At 41.1% G+C, this 26169-nt stretch overlaps 1 protein-coding gene and 1 long non-coding RNA gene across 3 annotated transcripts in view; one reads left to right on the top strand and one right to left on the bottom strand.

Moving 5' to 3' along the window:
- Nucleotides 1-5978: 5978 nt before the first annotated feature.
- DCK (deoxycytidine kinase) lies at nt 5979-24577 on the bottom strand. Of its 2 annotated transcripts, none has more exons than XM_074950411.1 (7): nt 24189-24577; nt 21205-21320; nt 16254-16447; nt 15177-15324; nt 11037-11152; nt 10343-10442; nt 5979-7329 (listed from the first exon to the last, which is right to left on the bottom strand). In XM_074950411.1, the coding sequence occupies exons 1-7, from the start codon at nt 24256-24258 to the stop codon at nt 7303-7305; spliced, it is 771 nt and encodes a 256-aa protein (XP_074806512.1). In that variant the 5' UTR covers nt 24259-24577; the 3' UTR covers nt 5979-7302. The 2 variants fall into 2 exon arrangements, with proteins under 2 accessions (XP_074806512.1, XP_074806513.1); XM_074950412.1 differs by lacking the exon at nt 24189-24577 and adding an exon at nt 23705-23725.
- LOC141986180 (uncharacterized) overlaps nt 24516-26169 on the top strand; it is a 40755-nt gene continuing 39101 nt past the window's right edge. The window contains exon 1 of the long non-coding RNA XR_012639221.1: nt 24516-24620. This is a non-coding gene — a long non-coding RNA (uncharacterized LOC141986180). The remainder of the gene's footprint in view (nt 24621-26169) is intronic.

Consider the following 26169-nt stretch of genomic DNA (forward strand, 5'->3'; position numbering starts at 1 on the left):
AGCCCCAGGCAGCCCAACAAAGCACCAGCCAGGATGGGGTGCTACCAGCAGCAAAACCGATCATACTCGTGAAGCACTTGCTCCTTGTGATCTGGCCAGCCCTGGAGACCACCCCCGACCAGCAGGTGCGGGATGAGTTGTGCGCTCAAGATGGCATTTGGTTTAAAGCATTCTGATCAGTCATCCCAGCAGGTTTAAGAGTAGACATCATGAGACGGATACACAGTTTGCACATGGGGATAGAGGCAAGCCTGAGATGAGCCAGGGCGTATATCTACTGGCGAAGCACAAATACTCAATTGAGAGAATACATGGAACAGTGTGAGGAGAGCAAAGAGCATAATGATCAGCAGGAGACACGATAGACTCCTGGGGTATAAGTACACTGCAGCTAGGAGGTAGCTTCCACAGCGAGTAGACAGGCTCATGCTAGCTCAACTTGAGCTAGTGTACTAAAAATAGCAGTGTGGACCTTGCGGCAGAAGCGGCAGCTCAGGCTAGCCACTTAAGACCAAGCCTGCTCAACCGCTGGGTCTGAGCTCAAGTGATTATCCTGAGCCGCTGCCCGTGCTGCAACACCCGGACTACTATTTTCAGTGCACTAGCTTGAGTTGGGCCACTGCATGTCTGTCTAGCCGTGCTGGGCATCACACTTCCCAACTGTAATGCAGACAAAACCATAAAATCCCAGCCAGACCCTGATAAGAGATCAGAACAGACCTGTTCACTTTTAAAAACAAGAACTATCTGGTCACAGTAAATTACTACTCCATTTTCTGGGAGGTGGACTATGTGGAAGACACTCAAGCAAGAATTGTGATCAGACAACTAGAGGTTTATTTTGCAAGGTCTGGCGTACCTGACACACTGGACTATAATAAGCACTACAGCAAAATTCAAATGATTCAGCATCAAATGGGAACTTGAGCACAAGACATCACAAAGCAGGGGAAGGCAAAGTCAGCAGCAAAGACAACCAAGAAGGGATCTCTGCCTGGCAACGTTGGACCATCACAATACTTCATCCCAGGGTCTAGATAGTAGCCTAGCAGAGGGACTGATGGACTGGAGAACCAATACCCTTCTTTCATTGAAGAGCAGTCTGCTCCAGTCCAGGGGAGGAATAATAGCAATCAATCACAGAAGTGATTAAGAGAATGCAAAGCTAGGCAGGCAGCCTGTCACAACAAAGGAGCCAAGCACCTGAGGCCACTATGCACAGGTGAGCAAGTCTAGGTCCAACTATCAAATATCCACACAGAGCAATGCAAAAGGCAACAGTCCAAGGCCAAGTTGTAGTGTGATATATGCCATATGAGGTAACTAGATGCAGGACAGCAACAGAAATGAAATCAAAGATAACTGTGGAGTAGAAGCCCATCCCAACAGACAGGGACAAGGCCAGGCCCGGAAGGACATAAAATGACCCCTATCCATCAGCTGGCTTGACCTAGAGTCGGAAGAAACAAGGTATATGAGCAATACAGAGGGCCAACAGGATATCTAGTAGAAAGAAGGTAGCAATAGGGTGGAAGCAAGACTGCCACCATTAGTGATAACAAACAGGAGACCGGTTAGAAGACAAAAGCACTTGAAAGAGAGCAAGGCCTAAAAGATCACAATGGGCTGGCAGTAAAGTCCCTGTCCTACTGTGGGCCACGTACTAGTAACCACTGGCACGAGCAAGTAAGCAAACGCTTGCACAAAAGACAACAAAAATTGTTAAGTGGAAAGATGTAGCAAACTAAATGGAACTTGTAGGGAGGAGCACAGATTGCTGCTGGGAAGAGTAGAGAGCAGGCACCAAGAACTCAGTCTGTGTGCACAGGGCAAGAATGCACACAGATGCAACATTTCTGTAAATAGTTCTCTTAGTAAAGTCAATGCAGTTTTATAAGCATGGAGTCTTTTCCCAGCACATGGTACACTAAATAGTTAAGCAGCATACCTGCACTGATTTGATATTCCATGGTCATACCGAAAAGTATAACTTATACTCAGGATGGAACTGCAGGAGAAGCAACCATCAGGAAGGTTCATGAACAGTGTAGTTGATGGCCACTTCTACCTTTCACTCTCCTATTAGTTCCTTTCCTGTGATGCTCCTTACACCCCCACAGTGAAATCCTGGCCCCATTGCTGACAAGGGGGCCAGGATTTCATCCTCAGTGAGAGAACTACACTCATTTTATGCACTCTCTGAATGTCAACCTAACGTAAGTTACAATTTTACCACTTCCACCCAACGTGAAACTTACATTTTGTCTGTTGACTTTGGCCATCCTTCCAGGTGAGCCTTACTTACTTAACGCAGGCCTGTATTTGGCCCACAAAGTGTAGCTTCAGTTAATAGCATTCCTAATTGCTTAATTTTTGCCAGTATACTGCCAGCATTAGTACTGTTTGTTGCCCGCATTCAGGCCTGATGGTTCAGCACTACAAGATTGTTATCAGACGACACACCAGGATTAGTATTATCCATGCATTAACATCCAGTCACACAGCAGAACCAGCTGGGGGCTGCATAGACCTTCTGGTGTCAAAACAGCTCCCACTAGCTCAGCCTTTGATAGCCTCGTATTTAATCCAATAGGGCTTCTTTTCTTTTTTGTTGGTTCACACAAAAAACACTTCCCTCATTCAGTGAAGTATTTACTAATCAGTTAATGCCTTTTCTCTGGCACAGCAAGAAAGTGACCTTTTCCATTGCTACCTTTTCCAAAGCCAGTCTCTGCTGAAATGCTAATGCTCTTCCAGCCAGCTCAGCAAATAAGAGCTGAGGGTACAATGACCTCCTGTGGCAATTTCTGCACATAACTGAACAATTAGCTTCACCTTATCACTAGCAAGAGACTCCAGGGCAATTTTTTCCATAGGTTTTTATTCCAGTATTGGAATTCCTAGTAGCCATTATTTTCTGAAAGGGGATGTTTAGGGAAATGACTGTTCCAAGGGAACTATTCTTCAGTGAATGAACCTGGATATAAATGGGGTTTTAATGATTGATTTTAATCCGATTTAAAACAAATAAGTAATCTCTGCTAGTCATGACATTGGGACATTTGCCATTTCTATGCAAGCACCAAAATGCTGCACTGAAGACACTAAAAACATTGCTTTATTTTTGCCCCTTAAAATATTTAGCAAAGCACTTTAGATCTACAAATCAGTGCATAAATATTAACTAACTAATCCTCACAACCTTCCTATGAGGTAGGGAGATATCAATATTTTAGAGATGGAAAGAATTAGGCTCAAAGTGACTTACACAAGATCACACAGTGAGTCAGGAGCAGAGTCGGGAAAAGAACCCAGGAGTCCTGATTCCCAGCTGTGCTTTAACCACTTGACCATGTTGTTTCTACAAGATTCCTTTTCATAAGATAGGCATTGATTATGAAAAGGTATACAGAGTAAGTCTGCATTTAACAATTGTAGTGTGCAGTTTTCCTCTGTTGTTTTCATTTAATAAACAGATCTGTTTTTAAAAGGCCTTAATTCTGTATGCAGGAAAAGAACAAAACCAATTCAATACTAATCACATTTTATATACAATTTAATTATTATGAAATATGCTTAAATAAATGTAGAATAAAGGAAAGTTATTCCATGTGCAATTCAAAAAATCAGTAAGCTCTATCACCAAAACTGAATGTGCTGCACACAGGAACCTGCAATATACAAAAGCTAGGTATTATTAATAGACGTTAGAACCCACATCATTAAAAAATGTAACCACAGGGACCACAGTTAAAGTGAAGTAACATGCATTTCTGAAATGAATATCTAATAAATGATTTCACACAATGATTAAAATGTTACCAGCTATTAATATTCGAAACTGCATCCTAACTGAAAAACTACAATTAATTCTACATGCCAATTTTATTTTCAGGCCCTGTTGATGTGTTCAATATTAAAATGAATCAACATCTCCACCCTGGGTCACTCTCTCAAGCAAAGGAAAGCAACGGGATAAAACACTTAAGAACTAAAAAGGCACCATTTCAACAGTAGGTTCAGTTTCAGAAACTTTCAACTATTCTAAGCGTGGCAAGGAAGACAATATGGTGACCTATCAAACTACATATTATGTCCATGCCAGGAACAGGTTTAATAATGCAAAAGGATTAAATTTTAAAATCAAAACCATTGGTCACTCTTCAGAATAACTGACAAGGAGATCTTGATTTAAATCTTAATTAAATGTTTTTAGCTTTGACGGCATCATTCCTAACGCCCATTTTTGTCCTCCACTACTATTTCATTGTGCGGTGTGGTATAACTGTTAGTCCCTGCCTGGGAATTGCATTTTGGAAGGGACAGGATGCCATGACAGAGAGGAGCAAGAAGAGAGAGCAACACTCAATCAGGCACCTACCCTCTGCTGTCAGGTTCAAGCTTAAAATTCCTTACAGTTTATGAGGAAAAAATAGAAAACTAGTTGGTAAAGCCGAGATTTTTAGAAACAGGAGACTAAAGTTAGGCTCCTATATGTCACCTGATTTTCACAAGTGCTGAGCACCCAATAGCTGCCCATGAAATCAAGGTAAGCTCTGATAGTCAAAACATTTGAATATCAGTTCACTTAGGTGTGTAAATATGTTTTGAAAATCTTGGTGTAAGATTCCAGGGAACAGCCTGATGGAAATCCTTGAAAACATTAACTGAAAACACACTCTGCAGTCTCTCAAAACCAATATTTAATACAAATTAGTGGATCCATTTTTTCAAAATACCCTTAAAAAGTAAACCCTTTTTTCACCCACTTCCCCAATTCCACTAACACAAAGCTGGACTGTGTAAATGTAAGAAAGTATGTTGTGACATACCAGATTGTTTTTTCCAGCATGAAAGGGTATATTAATTCCATTGTTTAATAACTGTACTACAAAAGACTCCATAGTCTCAAATCAGGATCTACACCTTGTCATACGCGGTACTATATGCTCACCTGAATACATACCTCTGCTCTGAAGAGCTCTCAGTAAGGTAAGTGAAACAAAAAAGGAGAAGTTACATACACACAATTTTTAATCATAAAATCCAGCAGGGCTCTAAGTGTTAACCTCAGCTGAGACCAAGGATTGATTGGAGACAGAGACTGAATCATCCTTGCATTGTTAGAGGCCCCTCTAAGGTCAGTGTTGAGGCACAGACAGTACAGTGTAGGCAAATTTGATCTGCTGCTGTTTGTGCTGCATCTATTCTATGCACTAATAACCTCACATTCCAGCGCTGTCAGTCCAGCTACTACCAAAGCCCTAAAATAGTCTTATGTTCACAGCAATTAAAACTGTCCTTATAAGTTGCAGAGACTTTCTCCTGTGAATTCATACTTGGCTTTTAGTAATTTTGTATTGCGTTCTGGAACTGGTTGCATACAATCTCCCCCAGAAATCTGATGTAATCTGTGATGTGTTTGAAAAATATTAATTATAACTTGGACCTGCTGATAACATGAAGATCTTAATTATCATAAGATTTTGAACAATGCTCACATGATCACACCAAAGTATTAAATCCTAGCAGCTGAAACCTAACGGATAATTGCAACTTGCTTAAAAATAGGTTGCTAGTGTCTGGTGTAGATTTGGCAAGAATATTTTCAAGGTTTCTGTTGCATGTTTAATTAAATCTGAACTGAATCTTCATCAATGTCAGACACTGGCTTTAAATAAACTCAGTTTCTGGAGCTAAGATCTTAGAATGTCTTTCCTTTTGCCTCTGCAGTCCTGGACAAGTCTGGAAAAAATATGGAATTAGTAATTCATTTTCCATATTTTCCATGTGTGGGAAATCTGGACTCAGTAACACAATACTTAAAAAAAAAAAATGTAGTGAATTTATATCCTCCAAGAATTTGACATATATTGACATCAGCTCAGCTCTTGTATGAATATTACATATCGCCAATCTATGCACAACTGTTACACGATACTGAAAGCCAACAATTTTAATAAGTGCAAAAAAGTTTCTATCCATTTTTATTTTTCAAACATGATTCTAGTCACACAGTATGAGATTCTATCTCCAAATTGACAGGGAACATGAGCACCATTATAACAAAATCCTGTGACAACAGAATATTTGCATTCAAAAGCCAAGTGTATAATTACATATTGAGAAAAAGTATTGAATGCAAAACAATACAGCACAAAATACAGTACATATTTCAAGATGTGTGTACTAAATGGTTGATGGTGTTTTCAGAATTTGAAAGAAAAATCACCATTACAAAGATCAGTGCATTAAAATAGTGGTTGCTCCACAAAGTTCTCCCTTTTACATTGCAGAAAGGCCAACAGTTAACCAGAGAAGAAATTAAAACAGCAGGAGATTGCTAGGTAAGAACAATGTAACTCCCACCATGACAACATTTAAAAGTCTATTCACATCACATTTAAAAACACAATTTAAAACCTAAAGACAGCTTACATAGTTTTACCTTCTATTTCAGCATTCAACAAGTGGATGCTGGCCTCCACAGAAAAAAAAAAAGGATTTACTGGCTACCAAAAACAGATTCCTAAATTTCAGATGGAAATTATCCAATATGAAAAATAATTTATACAGATCTTATAACTTTGTATAGGAAAAGGTATAAAACAAAAAGAACAAGCGCTAACAGATGGAAATTCTTAAATACCTTAGTTTACAAAATGACACAAAAATGGCAGACACCGAAGTTTGTTGAAGGAGCATTGTACTTAAGGTTTGGTTTTTGATCCAACTCATTCTGGGCAAAGCCCCACCAGTCTTCTGGAATTATCAAAACACATTTTTGTACTTTATGTAAATTAATTCCCTCATCAGCAGAAATCCCTTCCCCTCAATATCCTCTTCCCGTAATTGGGAAGAACCTGCTACAGAATGTACAACTTCCCTTGCAGACTCTCAAATTCCACTGAAAAATACAGGAGACCAGTTCTGATAAAACCCCTAACTACATGGGAATTAAATACAAATTAGGGACAAAACAGGAAGAGTGCTCTATGGGAATTTATTACTCTAATCAGAAACAGGGAGTAGTAATTAAGGGCTCCTGGGACTCTTTGTAGCGTTGGGTAACTTGTAAATTGTTCTCTATAACACTGAACAGGCCCACTGGTTTATGAAAATAATCTATACATAAATTTTGTAAAACAAACACCACAAAGTGTGTTTGTTCCTCACAATTTGTTAAAGCAACAACACTGAACCTCTCCTCTTCAGACACCTTATAAGAAAGCTGAATTTGAACCCAAGCTCTGATCTCACAGATGTTTGGAACAGTTTGATTCTGTTTGCTCTTCAAAAGGATTATAAAGTGCTCAGAAATTTCTTGACCTGCAAAAGAAGCAAATATTTTGAATCAAATGAAGTGTATTTATGAAACAGATCTATGAGAACTGTCTTTTCACCTCTCTACTGCCTTATACCGTACAAGGTGTAATTACTGGGTGAAATAAAATCCCATGACAAAGCATGTGATTTTGTGGCCAGAGTTGCAGAAAGCCACGATTCCTGAAGTTCAGTAGGTGAAGAACCCTAGGTAGTCACACATTATACTGATGTGGAATTCTTCAGTGCTTCTAAGACATGTGAAAACTGTCCTAAACTGCAACAAGATTCTTTAAGATTACATCTAAAGTTGTTACAGAAGATGAGCAGTTTCAACATGTATATAAAAGTTCAGAAAATAAACATTCCAAATATATGAACACAAATGAGCTCCCATGCAGCTATCTGAGAATTTGCTCTTCAGCATTAGAGACACAGTAGAACCTGAGATTTATGAACACCAGAGTTACGAAATAACCAGTCAACCACATACCTCATTTGAACTGGAAGTACATAATCAGACAGCAGCAGAGACACTCCCCTTCCATCCCCACCAAAAAAGCACAAATACAATACAGTGAACTACTGAAAAATAAAGGGAAAGCAGCATTTTTCTTCTGCATAGTAAAGTTTCGTACATCACCTGCACTACATCAGTCACCTCTGTACGCCTTCTGATCTCCTCATTCAGTATGTGATCATGGAGCAATATCTTACACATTCGCCTTTCCATTGCTCTCTGGGTGACAGCGAATTTTTTCTTCCCTCACTTTCATCGTTGACCAGTTTTCCGCTCCATATAGCACTGCTGGCAGAACAGTGGAATTAAACAGTTCTTTCATATTCTTCATGGGCAGCTCATCATCCATTAGATACAAGCATTAGAGAAGGCATACAGATGTGACCGATGTAGTGCAGGTGATGGGCGGGTCATGTAGTCCGCAGGCAAGACAATAGGTGGACAACCCGCATTAGTGACTGGATCCCCAGAGACCACAAACGACCGCTGGGCAGACCAAAAACGGGGCTGATCCCATGACAAAATTGTTTGGCCAGAAATAGAAAGAATGTGCTTGCAACAAAATGGAATGGTGGAGCGTCAACTTGCGTTCGTGGAGGGACAGACGAGGACAAACCAGACAAAGAAAGAAAGTAAAGCTTCAGAGCTGTATTAAGTCAATGTTCAGTTGTAAACTTTTGATAGAACAACCATAACATTTTGTTCAAAGTTACGAACAACACATTCCCGAGGTGTTCATAAATCTGAGGCTCTACCGTATGCAAAAACAACTAAGAATATCCCTAGCAAAAGCTTAGGACACTTTAAGATGTGTGTCCAATGGCTTGACTCTGCAGCAGTGTCTCAGTGCTATGCAGGAAATGGGTTGAATTCCAGTTCCTAGTCTCTTTCCCCCTGGGCTGGTGAGGAAGCATATTCAATCACTACAGTCAGGGCGTTTTAGGTTGCTCGGTCATGTAACAAGCTCTAAAGCAGAGGTGGGCAAACTACAGCCTGTGGGCCACATCTGGCCCACAGGGCCCCTGAGGCTCCCGGCCGGGGAGGCTAGCCCCCAGACCCTACCCCGCAGCCTCAGCTTGCCTCACCGCCAGCGCTCTGGCCCACTGCTCCTGCTGGGCCGGGGTGCGTGTGTGTGTGTGTGTATGGGTTGGGGTGGATAGAGGGTGGGGGACAGGCTGTTTGGGGAGGCACAGCCTTCCCTACCCGGCCCTCCATACAGTTTTGCAACCCAGATGTGACCCTCGGGCCAAAGAGTTTGCCCAACCCTGCTCTAAAGTCATCAGAGACTATGCAGGCTATTTTAACAGGTAAATGACCTTATTTCCTAATGGATAAAGCAAGACCAAGGGGTAAGTCACCTTGTGAGGTAAACAAATTATTTCTCAGAGAAACTGGACAAGCCTTACTGCAGTGTGAAATAAATATTACTAGCAAAATTTAAAGACAATATAAAAGTATCTGAGCTACTGAACATTTACTGAAATGGCTATGAACTAAGTGGCCAACACCACACAAGAACAATTAATATCCAAGTGAAAGTTCAACTTGTTGGCCTAGAGTAGAAAAATTATCCCTTTAGCATTAGCTAAGAAATAGACCAGATTGATGTAACAAAACCCTGAGTTTAATTTCTCCCTTAAGACTACTCAAAGAAATATATTTGATCCAAAAATGCAATAGCTCCATTTTATATTCCGCATCATTTCCCAAATAAATTGAGAGACTAAATTTGAAAAGCAGCCACTGTGTTTGCACACCTACTAACTGCTTTTCAGAGGCATTTCTGTCTGCTTCTTTAACAAACATTTTGTAGTTGTGTATGACGGGAGTAGAATGGCAGCAACATAAGAACAGTTTCTCTCTGTCAAGAACACACAAGATTATTTAACCAGTGTAACATCAAGCTGGAAAATCATTTACACAAGAAGAAAACTGGATTGTTTAATGTTTAAGAAACATGCTTAATGTGTAAACAGTGTTTTATGATTTTATATATCTCCTCCCTGCATTAGTAGTTTTATTTTGAATTACAGTCTTTCAATGGGCTTGTATACTGCCAGTGTCACAAATAAGATTTATATATTTATTCAAAATTTTCCTTTCTCCAAATAGTGAAATCCACAGAGCCTACAGTGGGTCTTCTCTCTGCTTGCTGCTTTGGGTCAGAACACTGACATGTTAGTTACTGACTCAAAGTGGTGATAGTAGTGGGTTAAATGGAGGAGTGATTCATATTGCTCAGTGACCCTAGGTGCATATATTTGTGCATGTACATGCACTCACACACACAGAGGCAGTTCCAGTGGTGGTCTCAAATGTACCTTAAAAAAAGCTTTAGGTTAAATATTGCACAGAAAAATTATGGTGAGAGATGGTTTTGAAGTTACAGACTGCTGTTCCAAAGTACATAGTTTTCTTTGAACATAAATGTGATCTTGTACTGAATGTTTATCAACATGTTTAAATAGCAAAAAGTTGGTATTTCTTGTTAAGTTTTACCTTTTCAATCATATTTTCATACTGGTCTTTGTTGCCTTTGAAATCTTCATTAACATCCAGTGTTAAGATGGGTACTTCTTCCAAGTATTCAAAATCCGTTCTATATAGAAATAGGGGTGTAGGAATAGGAAAAGGAGAGAAATTGTATTAATTGCAAAGTAAATATAAATCAAGTTTTCATCACAGCAATCTTAACAATGAAAATCTCCCAGATTGGGAGAACTGCAGAGCTTAATAAATTATATCCTTAATTTTTAAATACAGGACCCTAAAGCTAGATTGCTTGGTTAGGCTCCTAAATAAATAACCTCGAATCTACAGCGTGCTGAGTGACCAGCATCTCCAAGTGACTTCAGTAATGTCCAGGCTATGTATCCCAGTGAGTTCAGTTCTGCAAACTGCTAAATGCTCTCAGCTCCAGCTGAGTTGAACATGAATTGAAGGGCATCCTGGATCCCCAAATAATGTTCAACACCCTGTGAGACTGAGCCCAATAAGACATTTTCAAATATAGTTATAAGAGACCCAAATACATAAGATACTTGATTTTTAAAAGCCATCATGGTTTGACATTTTCAAGGACAACTGAAGTCTTATTTGAAACCGTGGGGAAGACACCAGCAAACACCTTCACTATCAGATGTTTCCAGGCACGCGTTAGTCACCAAAAATAAATAAATAAATAAAAGCCTACCGTAATGTTCTATGCTGAAGCCAGCTTTCATGTTTGTAGTGAAGTTTCTCCAGATATTCAATAGGAATTTCTTGTTCTTCATCTCTTCCACGCAAGTAAATCCTATTTAAGCATTTCTAAAAGCAGAAAGAAAAAAAGTAGACCAATTTACAAGAGAAGAATTAAAGTCCAATTTATTTTCAACTCCCTGAAGCTTTTAAAAAAAAAAAAAAAAAAAAAAAAGCCCAATACCCTACACTCTTAGCAAAGATTGCCACCCTTTAATTAGTGAGTGAGTTTTGGGAGTACAGAAAGATTCTTCCATGTTTAGCTGATGGAGGCCAATGACGTGTTGTTGGTTAAATGGCAAAAAAATGATAAAAAAATATAAGAGAAACTTTGCATCAGTTCTTCAACATTGGCACTTAAAGGTTCACTTGATTATTGAAAACAACATAAAAAGCTTTGTTGTGGAGCCATGTTCCCAGTCAATTATGTCCTTTTATTGGGAAATGTGAACAACTATTCTTGAGAATTATTGTTGCCTTTGTGGACTCAAAAATTCAAAAGGTAAATCTTTCACTTAAAGACAATATAAAAAACAAAAGTTCAAGTTCATCCTGAAACTCCAGTACACTAATAAAAAGGTTTATTTTTCTGTATTCCATACAATAAGGATGTGATGTGTAAAGGGGCAAGTTCAATTAAAAGTTCCAACAACATTTTTTTCATTTTTCAGATCTTGTGATATGTAGAAAAGTTTTATTGCTGACTTTTATTAAAAAAAGGTATTTACTTATATTACTTTGCACTTATGGCACCTTTTATCAGAAGATAACAAAGAGTATTGAAAGTGTTAAAGTTCACAATGCCCTGAGATTATTTTTATAATCTTTTATGGTAATGTGCAAAAGAGATGGGTTTGTGCCCTTTATTGCTTTATTATGGTGTACGAAGAGGGCCTGAACAGTTAAAATAAAAGGGAGAAGAAAATGGCCTCTATAGCATTAGAAACTCATGTCTTGTCTAGTTTCTGGAGAATTTTTAAGCAGCCTGTTTAAAACTTGTTTGTTTTGCTGACATCTACTTAATTCCAAAGGTTCATGAGCCCTTGGGAGAAATGGTGTCTCAGCAACCCCAAACACTCCAATGAAGGTGAGAGTTCAGAAAATGTCTTTGGAGCCCACCAAGAAGTCCTTTGGCAGAACAGGGGAAGACCAAACTTGAAATTCCTGATTTTTGTAAAATAAAAATATTCTTATTTTTCAACACACACACACCTTTTAGCTCTCTTTATAAATCATAAAACAGACTATAAGGGGCAAAACCACAATTTTAAAAAAATACCCTTTATGAATTGAGAGCCAGGCACAGAAAAGTCAAATTTACAAATCAGCTTTGTGGGAGAGCCAGTAATAGAACCAAGAATTCCTGACTCTTGGTCCAGTGCTTAAGTAGTAGTTTGCCTATCACTCCTTCTGTGAAGCTTGTCTATAGCTTATCTAAGTATCTACAGGTTTAAAGTAACATGTTCAAATAATTCAGGCCAAAACTTGAAATTTTCTTAAAATGCTAAGATTGCAAAACTCAGAAGAGAAAGTGTCAGTGGCTTGATTTTTGGTGGTGGTGATGGGGCAATTCAAACTTTTTATTTAGATATTACCCTATAGTAATAGAAACTCAAACACCACAGCATTATGCTGGTATGTTCAGTACAAGAAGTGCACTTGACTACGTACATACATTGGTCTACATACATTGTCCTAGCTGAATGAAATGCAAAAAGTCAACAGCATAAATAATGTAAAGTATATTGGATTTTTAAAGTTCTTTTGGTTTTAATAATCTAAAGTATTATCTGTAAGGATTTAAACATGTGTCTGTCTTTAGGTTACAGTGTTCCTTTCACATTCTTATATTTTTCACTTGGTTGTATACTCACGGCAAACTCCGTAATTATGATCAGGAATGACAGTCTGAAGACCTTTTTTTTTATCTTTTCACAAGATGTAAATACACAAATTAGTCATACTTTAAAGGAACAAATAAAATTCAAGGCCAAAGATGAAAACATAACAGGGTGTGTGGGATACAAAAGAATGAACACAGGGCTCTGCGATGTCATCACACTAGATGCCAAAAGCTAAGTACCTTTGATACAACGTGCACAAAAGGAAGGGCACTTATGTATTCCTTTACAATTACACAGGGTGCAATATTTGCAAGAAAGATGTTTACTGTAAACTTATAGTCTTTTTGTACATACTATAATATTCTTTATTTTTACAGGTATTATACTATTTATGGGGATATTATAATTTAAACTGAAGTTTAAACACTGGAATTTTTATGCTCCTCAATGCTAGTGTAGCCTTATACCCCGACCCTTGCCCCAATCTAGCATTACTTGATCTTAGGAAGGGAGTAAATGTAAGGTGTTTGCCTTGTCAAAAAATAAGAGTCAGGAAACTTGAAGCATCCCCTGACACATCAGCACCACCTAGAGCAATCTTTAAACACACAGATGCAGGAAGACTTGCAAAGATGTGAAGAGCAGTCCCTAAGCTTTCCAGGAACATTAGACACGTTAAATCCTGCCTGTACAGGTGACCAGTTAGTCACACAATAGCTCCAAGTTCTTCTGTGGGCTTTGCTAAGGCCCACAGAAAGTGATCAAGCCAAATCTACACCATACCTTATATTTCTACCAAATACTCTATACAGTGAGAGTACCCCTCCATTCATGCAAATACTTTGACAATGCTCTTATCTACCCTTATCAAGAAATATGTCCCGGACTGGCATAGGATTCCAAAAATTCTTCCCCCTAAGGAATAGTTACAGCAATTGCGGAAAAGTGCAATAAGGAAAGAGCAGCCCAACAGACTTAACTATGGTTAAGTGTTTATAGCAAAGGATTGGAAATTAGGACACATGGGTACTATTCCTGGCTTTGCCTCTGACTTTGACCTTAGACAAGTTGCTTATGGCCATACTTTCCCCTTGTCACAGAACAGATGGGCCTATAATCAAAGTCAAAAAGGTAAACAGCTACATGGCATCATATGGGAGCAAGCAGCCTCGACCATTCTCTCCATGCCAGTGACAATCACTGAATACAATATGCATCCAGGCAAAAGAAAAGGAGTCAGGAACAGGCCACCTTGCACAGCGAATGTCCTTTCTCAAGGCAGCAGTAAAGATATTTGCATTGGAAATTATTACTGATGAGGGCTGGTAATAAAAAGTGTCAAAACTATACTGACAGAAAATAGGAAAATTTGAAACCCATCCCTCCCCTAACCCAGGTTTTCCAAACAGCTTTTAACATTGACTATATCAGCAACAGCTACACCTACATATCACATGAACCACATCAGAAAGGACAAGAACCTGAATACCAGAGAACCTATGGCAAACAAGGCAAATGAGGCAGCAAGGCTTGCATTGGTATGGGCTTCAGAATGATTGAGAGCCAGAAAGAGGCACTCCTGATACTCATCTGTGACCCAAAAATCCATGGAATTTCCACTGTTTTTCCATTATAATCTCCATCCAGTGTGTGGATTTTAGTACATTGCTCCCTGCCCACTAGTTCTGTGTTCTTTTGGGCAAAGTGGCTGAGCTCTGAATCCAAGTCATCTTACCTTCTCAGGCAGAACAGCTATATTGTCTCCTTAATCTCTTTATGCTTCAGTTTTCTTTATCTGTAAAGAATATCATCTCACAGGAACATGTGAGGCTTTACTAATGTACGTAAAGCACTTTGAGATCCTTGATATAAATGGGCAAAATATTATTTCTAGGCATTTTCTTGGACAGAAGTCCACTTTCTCTGCCCCAATTTTATTTCCCAGACAGCTGTGTTGCCACTAGGTAACATGCCTGGTGTTGGTGTTTTAACATGAGCAGTCACAAGTTTAAAGATTCTGATACAGACAGCTTGGGCTGAAGATTTGTTTGAACGTAACTGAGATTTCTCAAGAAAACAGTAGTTTGGTTGATACCTTAAAAATACACCACTTTCTATGGAGTATTAAAGAGTGCAACCTGGCAAAATAGTTCTAAACTCATGTAGACAAAGATTTATAGGCAAGGCTCAGATTGGTCAATCTGATCGCACTCTCATTCTTGCTAAATTCATAAAGTTTTATTTCTCACCTCAGGAGTGGCTCTGAGATAAATGATTCCATCTAGTTGAAGGCTTTGACCAAACTGCTTATTCATCCATTCATGCCAATCTTGGTAAATCGTCCATTCGGTTTCATCCATGCAATCAGATTCATATAAGTTAGATGCAAAAATATACCTAAAACCCAAAAGATTTATCAAACAATGAGGAAATGTAAGTCATGTTATTTAAATATCCAGTTCAATATGCTCTGCCATATCTAAGAAAAAATGGATGGAGCTACTTTTGTAGCCTGATCAATGTTTAGATTGCAAAAAACTCAATTATCCATGAATAGTGTTGCTAAAACCTAACAGTTTTGTTCCACTGGCTCACCTGAAGGAGTCAGGTGATCTTTTTACTAGACTGTATTTAACCCTTTGCTCTCTTTCTAGATGGCTGCAGTCTTGCCACCCATCTGGTCCCCTACCCCATGCTATTTCAGTTGCAGTTTCCCCACAGAGTCATGCATAGCTGCCATGTTCGGGGTTCAGACATATGTTCTATTGCCTCTCTGACAGGTTCACCACCTTTTGGAGACTGCAACAAGAGCATTTAGGACAGTACACCTAGCTCCTCCACTGAAGCACCGTGGTAGCTGGCTAGGACTATCCTCGGGCACTATTAACCCCAAAACTGCAGACATGGGGCTCAACAGTGAAGTTCAACCCCCTGCAGCCAGAGACTGAAAGGTAAGACACTTAGGAGCAAATATAGAGCAGCTCTCAAAGAACATGGGAATAACAAAAGTTAGGGAGAGATAGAGAATTTGCTCTTCTTTCTCCCTTCAACTCTGCCTGCCTCCCTCCCTTATTTTTAAGAGGACAGAAAATTACATATATTTAATATAATTTCATTAATACAACAAAGTTATTGTTTGAATTGGTAAAATGACCTCATTGTACAATAATATGGAGAGAAAGTGAACAATGGATTCACTGATAATATCGTAAACTCATCAGAGCCAGTCACAAACCACTGGTCCTTAAGTGCTTATGAAAGCTCATCTGCTTTCTAGTCATACGAGGATTCTACTACTCAGCCAAGTGTCCACATATTAAACATACCTGTCGCTATACACAGATCGCTCAAAGAAGACCACAGGGTTCTCCACCTCCCTGATTTTCCCATTAAGGGATTTGAGCTGAGCCCGGATTCTGCTCAGGCAGGCATACGTCTGGAAGGTGAAAGACCACCGGTCCGGTTTCTCATACATCATCTGAAGCACATTCCCTCCACTCTTCTGTGATGTCGTCAGCTCCTATTTTTAACAAAGTAAGTCACCCAATGATTATGGGGTCCAACTTATCTAAGTTCTCTCTAAAATGCCCAAAATTGCTTATCATGACAAAATGGTGTAGTCTCTTTTTTCAGGCCTAGAATTGTCTCCAGCTACTCTTAGTCTCCATTTATAAGTGTTAGTGTCATTTGCACACATCTTAACTCCCTTTGTTGTGCTGAGAATTGCATCCTGCACTTCTCTGAGACCCCCTGCAACACTGGGGCATAGTGTGTGAGAGCACAACCCAACTGTTTTTTATTTGGGAAAACACAGTTATGAACTGTGCAGCATTTTACCTTTATTCACCTATGGGGAAGATTTCATGCACGGGTTTGCAAGTCATATTCACATCAGGCACATTGCAAGGCGTGAGACACCAAAGGTCAAATGCCGCAAAACTTGAGTTAAATTCAGCAACCAATTATGTGTTTTGGACAAATAGTGTTCTGTTTTGGCACAGGCCTATATAAAGAAAATTACAAATTTTGTCTGGTCATAATCTTTCTACTGTGTGTAGGAAGCGGGGGTAGAATGGAAAGGAGTGCCTTTGTTTTGTTTATGAAAAAAGTGGCTTTGATTTAACAAAGGTACAATTGAAAATGGACTACGTAATGTGGACATCAGAAAACTTACTAATGATAATAATTACTATTTTGCACTTCTGTAATGGCTTGCCTCTAAGGACTTTTATAAAATGAGTACATGGGCAATTTTTATAAACAGAGAAACTGAGGAGCAGACACTTCCCAACTCTGCCACTGACCTGTTGTGTAGCCTTGGGTAACTGACTCCCATGCCTGTATTCTAATCACTAGAACACACAGCTCCCATTGGTCTTAAGGTGAGCATATAAATATATTTAATGTGCATGTATGCTCACTAATAACCTACACTATCCCAGAAGACATACTTAATTCTGCCTCAGCACAGGGGGATGAACTAGTGACTTCTTGAGATTCCTTCCAGGGCTACATTTCTATTATAAACAGAAATATATCTGCTTAAGTTACACAATTAAGCAATATTAACTTTTCCTTTTAAACTTTCATTATTAATTAGTTGTAAAACTATCGTTAGAGTGTTGACATTTCAGTTGTAAATTTCTCAGTCAAAAATGCTATATGTCAAAGCTAAACTGCACAGGATAATTTTATTATACAGAGCTGTTTTTTGGCTACAATTAAATAATGTTACCACATTGATGGCCACAGATACCAATCCTTGACTTGAAATGGGCAGTTAGAGGATCTCAACCATTATGAGCACTCATCTCATAAGAAGATAAGAATGGCCATACTGGGTCAGACCAAAGGTCCATCCAGCCCAGTATCCTGTCTACTGGCAGTGGCCAATGCCAGGTGCCCCAGAGGGAGTGAACCTAACAGGTAATGATCTAGTGATCTCTCTCCTATCATCCATCTCCATCCTCTGACAAACAGAGGCTAGGGACACCATTCCTTGCCCATCCTGGCTAACAGCCATTAATAGACTTAACCTCCATGAATTTATCCAGTTCTCTTTTAAACCCTGTTATAGTCCTTCACAACCACCTCAGGCAAGGAGTTCCACAGGTTGACTGTGCACTGAGTGAAGAACTTCCTTTTATTTGTTTTAAACCTGTTACCCATAGTTCTTATATTATGGGAACAAGTAAATAACTTTTCCTTATTCACTTTCTCCACACCACTCATGATTTAATATACCTCTATCATATTCTCCCCTTAGTCTCCTCTTTTCCAAGCTGAAAAGTCCTAGCCTCTTTAATCTCTCCTCATATGGGACCCGTTCCAAACCCCTAATAATTTTAGTTGCCCTTTTCTGAACCTTTTCTAATGCCAGTATATCTTTTTTGAGATGAGGGGACCACATCTGTACGCAGTATTCAAGATGTGGGCGTACCATGGATTTATATAAGGGCAATAAGATATTTTCCATCTTATTCTCTATCCCTTTTTTAATGATTCCTAACATCCCGTTTGCTTTTTTGACTGCTGCTGCACACTGCGTGGACGTCTTTAGAGAACTATCCACAATGACTCCATGATCTTTCTCCTGATTAGTTGTAGCTAAATTAGCCCCCTATCATATCATATGTATAGGTGGGGTTATTCTTTCCAGTGTGCATTACTTTACATTTATCCACATTAAATTTCATTTGTCATTTTGTTGCTCAATCACTTAGTTTTGTGAAATCTTTTTGAAGTTCTTCACAGTCTACTTTGGTCTTAACTATCTTGAGCAGTTTAGTATCATCTGCAAACTTTGCCACCTCACTGTTTATCCCTTTCTCCAGATCATTTATGAATAAGTTGAATAGGATTGGTCCTAGGACTGATCCTTGGGGAACACCACTAGTTACCCCTCTCCGTTCTGAAAATTTACCATTTATTCCTACCCTTTGTTCCCTCTCTTTTAACCAGTTCTCAATCCATAAAAGGATCTTCCCTCTTATCCCATGACAACTTAATTTACGTATGAGCCTTTGGTGAAGGACCTTGTCAAAGGCTTTCTGGAAATCTAAGTACACTATGTCCACTGCATCCCCCTTGTCCACATGTTTGTTGACCCCCTCAAAGAACTCTAATAGATTAGTAAGACATGGTCTCCCTTTACAGAAACCATGTTGACTTTTGCGCAAAAATTTATGTTCTTCTATGTGTCTGACAGTTTTATTCTTTACTATTGTTTCAACTAATTTGCCCGGTACGAACATTAGACTTACGGATCTGTAATTGCCAGGATCTCCAAAAACTTCTTCATTGCAACCCAAAAGGGCTGTGAAAAGTTGCTTGGTTTGGATGACCTAGTACAAGCACACACTTTTCCCAATAAATGGTAGATGAGGAATGCCTTCACTGTTTAAAACTTTTGTTTAGTGCAGGGGTGGGCAAACTTTTTGGCCTGAGGGCCGCATCGGGTTTCTGAAATTGTATGGAGGGCCAGTTAGAGGAGGTTGTGCCTTCCCAAACAGCCAGGCATGGCCCAACCCCCGCCCCATATCTGACCCCTCCTGCTTCTCACCCCCCCCACCCGGACCTCTGTCCCATCCACCCCCCGCTCTCTGTCCCCTGACCTCCTGCCCCAACTGCCCCCCGCCGCCCCATCCAACTCCCCCCTCTCCTTTCTGACTGCCCCCCTGCGACCCCTGCCCCCATCCACCCCCCCCTTCTCCTTCACTGTCCCCGGACTCCCTGTCCTACTCCCCCCACCCCATCTAACCCCCCCTCCCCTTCCTGACAGCACCCCCGGGACCCCTGCCACATCCAACCACCCCTTCTCCCTGTCCCCTGACTTCCCCCAGAATGCCTGTCCCTGACTGCCCCCCGCCGCCCCATCCAATCCCCCCTCCTTTCTGACTGCCCCCCTGGGACCCCGTCTCCATTCAACCACCCTGTTCCCTGCCCTCTGACAGCCCGGACCCCTATCCACACCCCCGAACTCCCCTTCTCTCTATCCAATCCCCCCACTCCCTGCCTCCTTACCCCGCTGCCTGGAGCACTGGTGGTGCGGCTGCACCAGGACAGGCAGCCACGCTGCGCAGCACAGAGCACTGGGTCAGGCCAGGCTCTGCAGCTGCGCTGCCCCAGGAGCTCGCTGCTCCGCCACCCAGAGCACGAGGCACTGGCAGTGCAGTGAGCTGAGGCTGCAGGGAAGGGGGAACAGCTGGGGAGGGCCGGGAGGGAGCCTCCCAGGCCAGGAGCTCAGGGGCTGTAGTTTGCCCACCTCTGGTTTAGTGTGTCAAAATACATTGTACTATTTTTTACATTTAAAAAAGTTCCTTTATGGCTCAGTGATAGCACTACTGTGCACAGATATCATGACTTGTGCCCTTAGGTGGCAGCCATGAAGCAAGCTGAAATAGCTACAGATCCAGGTTTAGAATGCAAATATCAAAATCAAAACCAGATTATATAAACAATTTAATCAGCAGCTCACATTCTTTTGCCAAAGGTTTCAGAAGATATCTCCTGGGACATCTGAACTATTCTATGTTTTCTTCACAGAGATATATTATCAAATCTGAGCTATGTCTTTCCAGTACTTCCTTGTCATGTTTTAGGCTATGGCTACACTACACAACTTTTAGTGACATGGCTGTGCTGCTGTTTGTCAGCAGGAGAGAGCTCTCCTACTGACAAAAAACTTCCACCCCCAAGAGCGACAGTTCTCCTGCCGACAAAGCGCTGTTCACACCAGTGCTTTTTGTCTGTAAAACTTTTGTCATTTGGGGGTGTGTGTTTTTTTTTTTTTTTAACAACCCTGAACGACAAAAGTTTTGCTGATGAAGTGCCAGTACAGACAAAGCCAGTGGTGCTCAAGTGGGAGAGGCCGTGCAAGCAAGGACTGGCATTTTTCCAATATTTGTGCCGATTAGGTGTAAATGGTGTTTACTCTGCAATACACTTGTAAGTCTAGCCGAAAGGATTACTACACTCCCCATACCTACTTTGTCTTAAACATGCACGAGTGTAAACACACATTCCATTTGAGCATCACAAGGTTGCTTAATAAGGGTCAAAACCTACAAAGGTGAAAGGAATCCAAATGAATATGATGAGAGTTGATTAAACTGTTACTATTCCAGGTATATATATACACACACAGATCATATTTTTATTACTGTTTTATTAGATTAGAAGAGGCCTTGATCCCAAAGATGCAGTTTCTCCTTGCTCAATAATGGGCAAATAATATGAAATACTAATCTCAATAAAAGTCAAAGGCTATCATCATACCTCATAATCCTCTTGGCAGCTTTGAACATTGCACCATCTTTCTACAGGCTCAGGAACAACTTCCCATTCCTGGGTAACTTGTTTGAGAATATTCACAAATGTTGATTTTCCTGCAGCTGTTGGAAAAGAGCACAATAAATACATCTGTCAGAAAGTAATGGAAGTGGTTAATTGTTAGCCACTAGACACTCCGTTTTCCAGGTTCCACCAATTGCAACCTCCACTTCCCATGTATCACTGGCTTCATGAGAAGACCTCCCCAGTACATTCTCCTCCTGCAGTATTACAGCATCCATACGTAGATTAGGTCTTGGAACAAGGCCAATGAGATCAATCGAATCTTTTTCCCTTACCCGTAACAACCATCAGTTGTATAATATTTTCTGTAAATATAATATTTTCTGTAAAATTTCTGAAATATAACCTGACCCTGACCTCGTGTGCAGACTATATTCTATAGCAGAGTAGCAGAAGCATGCTAGAACATATTAAACAGGGAACCTAATGATTATGGGATGTTTATTGTGGAGCTAAAACAAGGGAAAAAAGTTGACATTAAATACATCACTATATTAGTCACCTGGAATGAAGTGCTATACTTAATGCCACAGAACAATTTTCACTAATAACTTTTGAATTATTCATAACTTTCTGGAAAAATTAATGATTGCTAAGCAAAGATAATAGTTTCAGAAAAAATTTTTCACCATTTTTCTATATGGGTGAAAAAACTTCTCGCTATTGTCAAACTTCCCCCCCTCCCAAAGAATGGATGAACATTAAACTTAGTACATGAATTATCCTCACTAAGCAAGTCTGAAAAACTGGACATTAAGTTATTAATGAATGGAAACAGGCAATTGTGCATGCACTGCAGAAAATTTTAAGTCTGAATGCTTGAATCTAGGAATGAACTGCTAAGTGAGTTCTTTTGTAAGTGCCCATGTAATGTAAGTTATTAGCAGCTTAAGTTCATATCCTATACAATGCTATGTATGGCAACATAGACAAACTATTGTGGCTGTAGACTTTAAAATATAAATCAGAAAATGCAGAATTTTAACTGTGTGCATTTTTTGTGTGAAAATGTTTTTTGTGCATTTGTCAGTGTGACAATGTTTTCTATCAATACACCCATGTGCCTCAAGATGCTTCGACCTTGTCTTCACTCGAGAAAAAAATTTAAACCAAGGGCTCCCCCTACAGTTTACTTCCAGCAGCTAATATGGGTTAAAAAAACTACAGCCGTCTTGTTTTCATTATTTTAACATGGGTTAGTTTAACATGGGTTAAAAATACACCTTTTCCCTAGTAAAGACAATCTTGGTCTATGTTAGTATTCTAGGTGAAGTGACATTTAGATACTACTGACACATCCTACTTCATCTTTTTGTTTAGTTAACTTTTAAAAGTAAATTTAACTTCTCAGAGTGTACCACCTAATTTTTCTTCTAACTTATTTTCAGGCAAGAAAGAAAGCTTTTAATTAAGAAATTTAAAGGCAACTGGTGGTCTCCCTGGTAAAGTTACAAAGGCACCATCCTGTCATTTGTCTCCCCACAAGGAGCGTCAGTTACAAAGCCAGTAGATTAAGTCTGCCACAAAGCAAAAGAATGGAATGTTTCAAAACAAACAAAAAAAAGTACATTAAAATGAGAATAAATAAGGCTACCAAAAGCTGGAGGAGCAATAGATCAGTGAAGTGGTAGGACCTCAATTCCTACATGGCACTCTGGGGCCAAAAAGGTTTAGCTCATCCTGTCACTGAACAACCGGAGGCACTCCCTGGCCTTCAGAGCAAGTTAAACTGGTTTCTCTTCACTAGTATAAAATAAAATAGCATAGAAAATCCTGAGAAACAAAAAAGGTCAGACTAGTTTGGAGAAGGAGATAGTGATAATTATTTATCAGGATTAAAAAGGAACTAAAGGGACTTGAGCTGATCATGTCTGCTTGCACAAACATTTCTGATGCCCTAACTCATAAAACAAAAATCTGGCAAGAATACTACAGAAAGAAATACATTTGTTCAAACCAGGAACTTGAATATAGCAAAGGATAACATCTTCAGTATTGCAATCCAGTACTTGTAACACTACTAGCAACTTCCCAAGTTACTTCCTGCTTTCTTTTCCTGATGTATATACTTGTTAGATCAGATTTCCTAACCTAAGGGCTTGCTTCAGCAGGGAAACTGACAGGAATAGCTAACATGAAGCTCTGTGTGAGCTTGAAAGCTTGTTTCTCTCACCAGCTGAAGTTGGTCCAATAAAAATATCTCACCTGCCTTGCCTCTCTGAATATCTTGGGACCAACAGGGCTACCACACCACAATAGGACCAGCTACTGTGGAATAAGCTCGTCTGCAAGAGCTCCCCGTGCGGCCACTCTATTGCAGACTGAAAATCGCTTTAATTCAGAGCAGCGTGTGGACACGGGGAGCTGGTCCAGACAATTTCCCAAACGTAGCCACCTCCCCAGGGATGTCGAAAGGGCCAACCTTTGTAAAGCGCTGTGAAGACACACAACGGTAACCACTGCCGTGGCATGGGTGTGTTTTCAGCATGCCCAGTAGGAACAGCCAAGGCAAAGCGGGGAAGTGCGGCAGAAGTCCCCGTCCAGACCAGTCCCCACCAGGGCTTCACAGCCACGGCAGAGTTGCCTTCTCCCCATGGCTGAGGGCCGTGGGCAGGCAGCGCTCGGGTTTGCGGACAGGGAAAGGGCACGCTCCGGGCTCGGAGGGCAGTGGCGACCTAGGGCACAACCAGCTGCCGGGCGGGCTCGGAAGGAGGCTCCCTGGGCAGGTGATCCCAGGGCGGCAGCGGCTGGCCCAGCAGCCGGGGCAGGAGGCTGGCCCGGCAGGTCCCGGCGCTTCCCGCCAAGGGATGGCGGTAGGTCACCTCAGGGGAGGGCGGGAGAGGTGAGGAACGGCGGCGCCGCAGCGCTGGTCCCGGACGGGCCAGGGCCGCGCGGCGGGATCTCACCGATGTTGCCCTCTATGGCGATCTTCTTGATGCCGCTCTGGGCCCGGCTGCGCTTGGGGGGGGTGGCCATGGAGACGCTGCTGCCGCGCGAGCCGGGTGGATGCTGCTGGCCCTTAGCGGGTGCTCTCGCGCGCTCGCCGGTTACCGCGTTCGAATTTGGCGCGCGGGGCTCGGGCGGTAGTCAGAGACTGCGGTGACGTCACTAGCACGTCTCGCATCGCTCCCTCCGCGGGACAAAAGGTCGGCCCGCTGTTCCCGCGACAGGCCGTATGGGTGCCCGCCAGGGCCAAGGCCTGTCAGCGAGTGAAACGGCCCCGCCTCTGCCTTGGCTCGTGGGCTGTTTGGCGGAGGAGGGGCAGGTAAGCAACTCCCTCCCTCCTCCAGCCCCGGACGGCACGCGAGCGAAAATCAATCGATTACAGAGCGACGGAGGTAGGGAAGCTGCTGAGCGCCGAGCGTGTCGATCACTGAACGGGCGCTCCAGGGACAACGTGCCCCCCGCACCTGTTTTTCAACTCAGTCCAGTTTTCCTGTAGCCCTTAGGGCGCACGCCATTGCCAGTGCTGGGGGTGGGGCATTCACCACTTTGAGTTGTGGTGAGCAAAATTACCTTAAAAGGGTGTTAGTTTTCACACACCAATGACTCAGAAACCATTGATCAGATTTCCTTCCCTCTTTCCAGAATAATTCCCCTGTGGGCTGAGATCCACGATGGAAAAGTTTAGTCCTGAAAGGGAATTTTTCAGACTGAAAACAGAGGGTTACAATGGAAGTTTAATTTAAGTCTTTCCATGAACCATTTACAAATTTCCATTCCAGAACAATGTGACTTTCACTCGGTTAGTTGCCAAACAGCGGCAACCAGAGAAAGAAGATAAGTATCCTTTATTTCCCTACAGCAAATAGAAAAGACAGAAAGAAAAGATAGTGAAGAAAAAGTTATCTGGGGGCACCAGGTGAAAACCACGTTTAACTTCTTAACCTTTGATGGTGAAAAATCTTGAATTGCCAAAAACAGTGAGAGAATTGGCTAAAGCGTCCTTTGAAGCTATAGCAGTGTTTTGATCTTTAATTGTGACAAAGTTACATGATACTTCTTGGGTTCTAATACTGTGCCTAGGAAGAGCCAGCACTGGGTGTTTGGATGGGTTATAGTTTGGGTCCAGTCCTATCTAGAGTATCCCTGACAGGTGTTTGTCCAACCTGTTCTTAAAAATCTCAATGACAGAGATTCCACAGTCTCCCTACATACTTTGTTCCAGTGCTTCTGCTAGACAGTTTCTACTTTGAATATCTAACATTTATAAACAAGTGTAATGGCCTCAAATATAAACGTAAATCAAATTTAAATGTACTTTCTTACAGTCAGTCCTTTCTTACTGTGCTTCTTCCTGTTGTGCCCATGCATATTTCTCTGTGGAGCATATCTTTCTCAGAGTGGTTGATTGCACATCAAATAGCCATGAAAGTGTTTACCAGATGTATGCCTGCAGCTGTGCGCTGTACAAGCAGGATCCCTTTCAGCGACTAAACAATCAATACCATGTCATCCTTACTGCTGCTGGCAGCGGCACTACCTTAAGAGCCGGGCAGCCAGCCAGCAGTTGCCGCTCTCCGTCTGCCCAGCTCTGAAAGCAGTGCCACCAGCAGCGGCACAGAAGTAAGGGTAGCAAACCAGTAAAAGTGTGTGCTGCTATTAGGACATGCCAGAAATTGCAGTTCTGCCAGAGTCAATGTTGGAGCAAGGAAAAATCATGGACATTTTTGTTCATATTTCAAAAATCTTCCCAGACATAGATTGGAAGACCCCAAAAGAGGTCACGTCCAGGAAAATCTGGACATATGGTAACCCTACTCCAACCCCAAACCTTCCAAATAAAACTGCTGGACTAACTGAATAGGTCACAACAAAATTAAATGCCTGACATCAGGACAGACATGAGGTAAGGCATGAAATAAGAACAACAGTTATGTACTACCA

The sequence above is a fragment of the Natator depressus genome, chromosome 4, assembly GCF_965152275.1.
Source record: "Natator depressus isolate rNatDep1 chromosome 4, rNatDep2.hap1, whole genome shotgun sequence".
In the NCBI taxonomy this organism is placed as follows: domain Eukaryota; kingdom Metazoa; phylum Chordata; order Testudines; family Cheloniidae; genus Natator; species Natator depressus.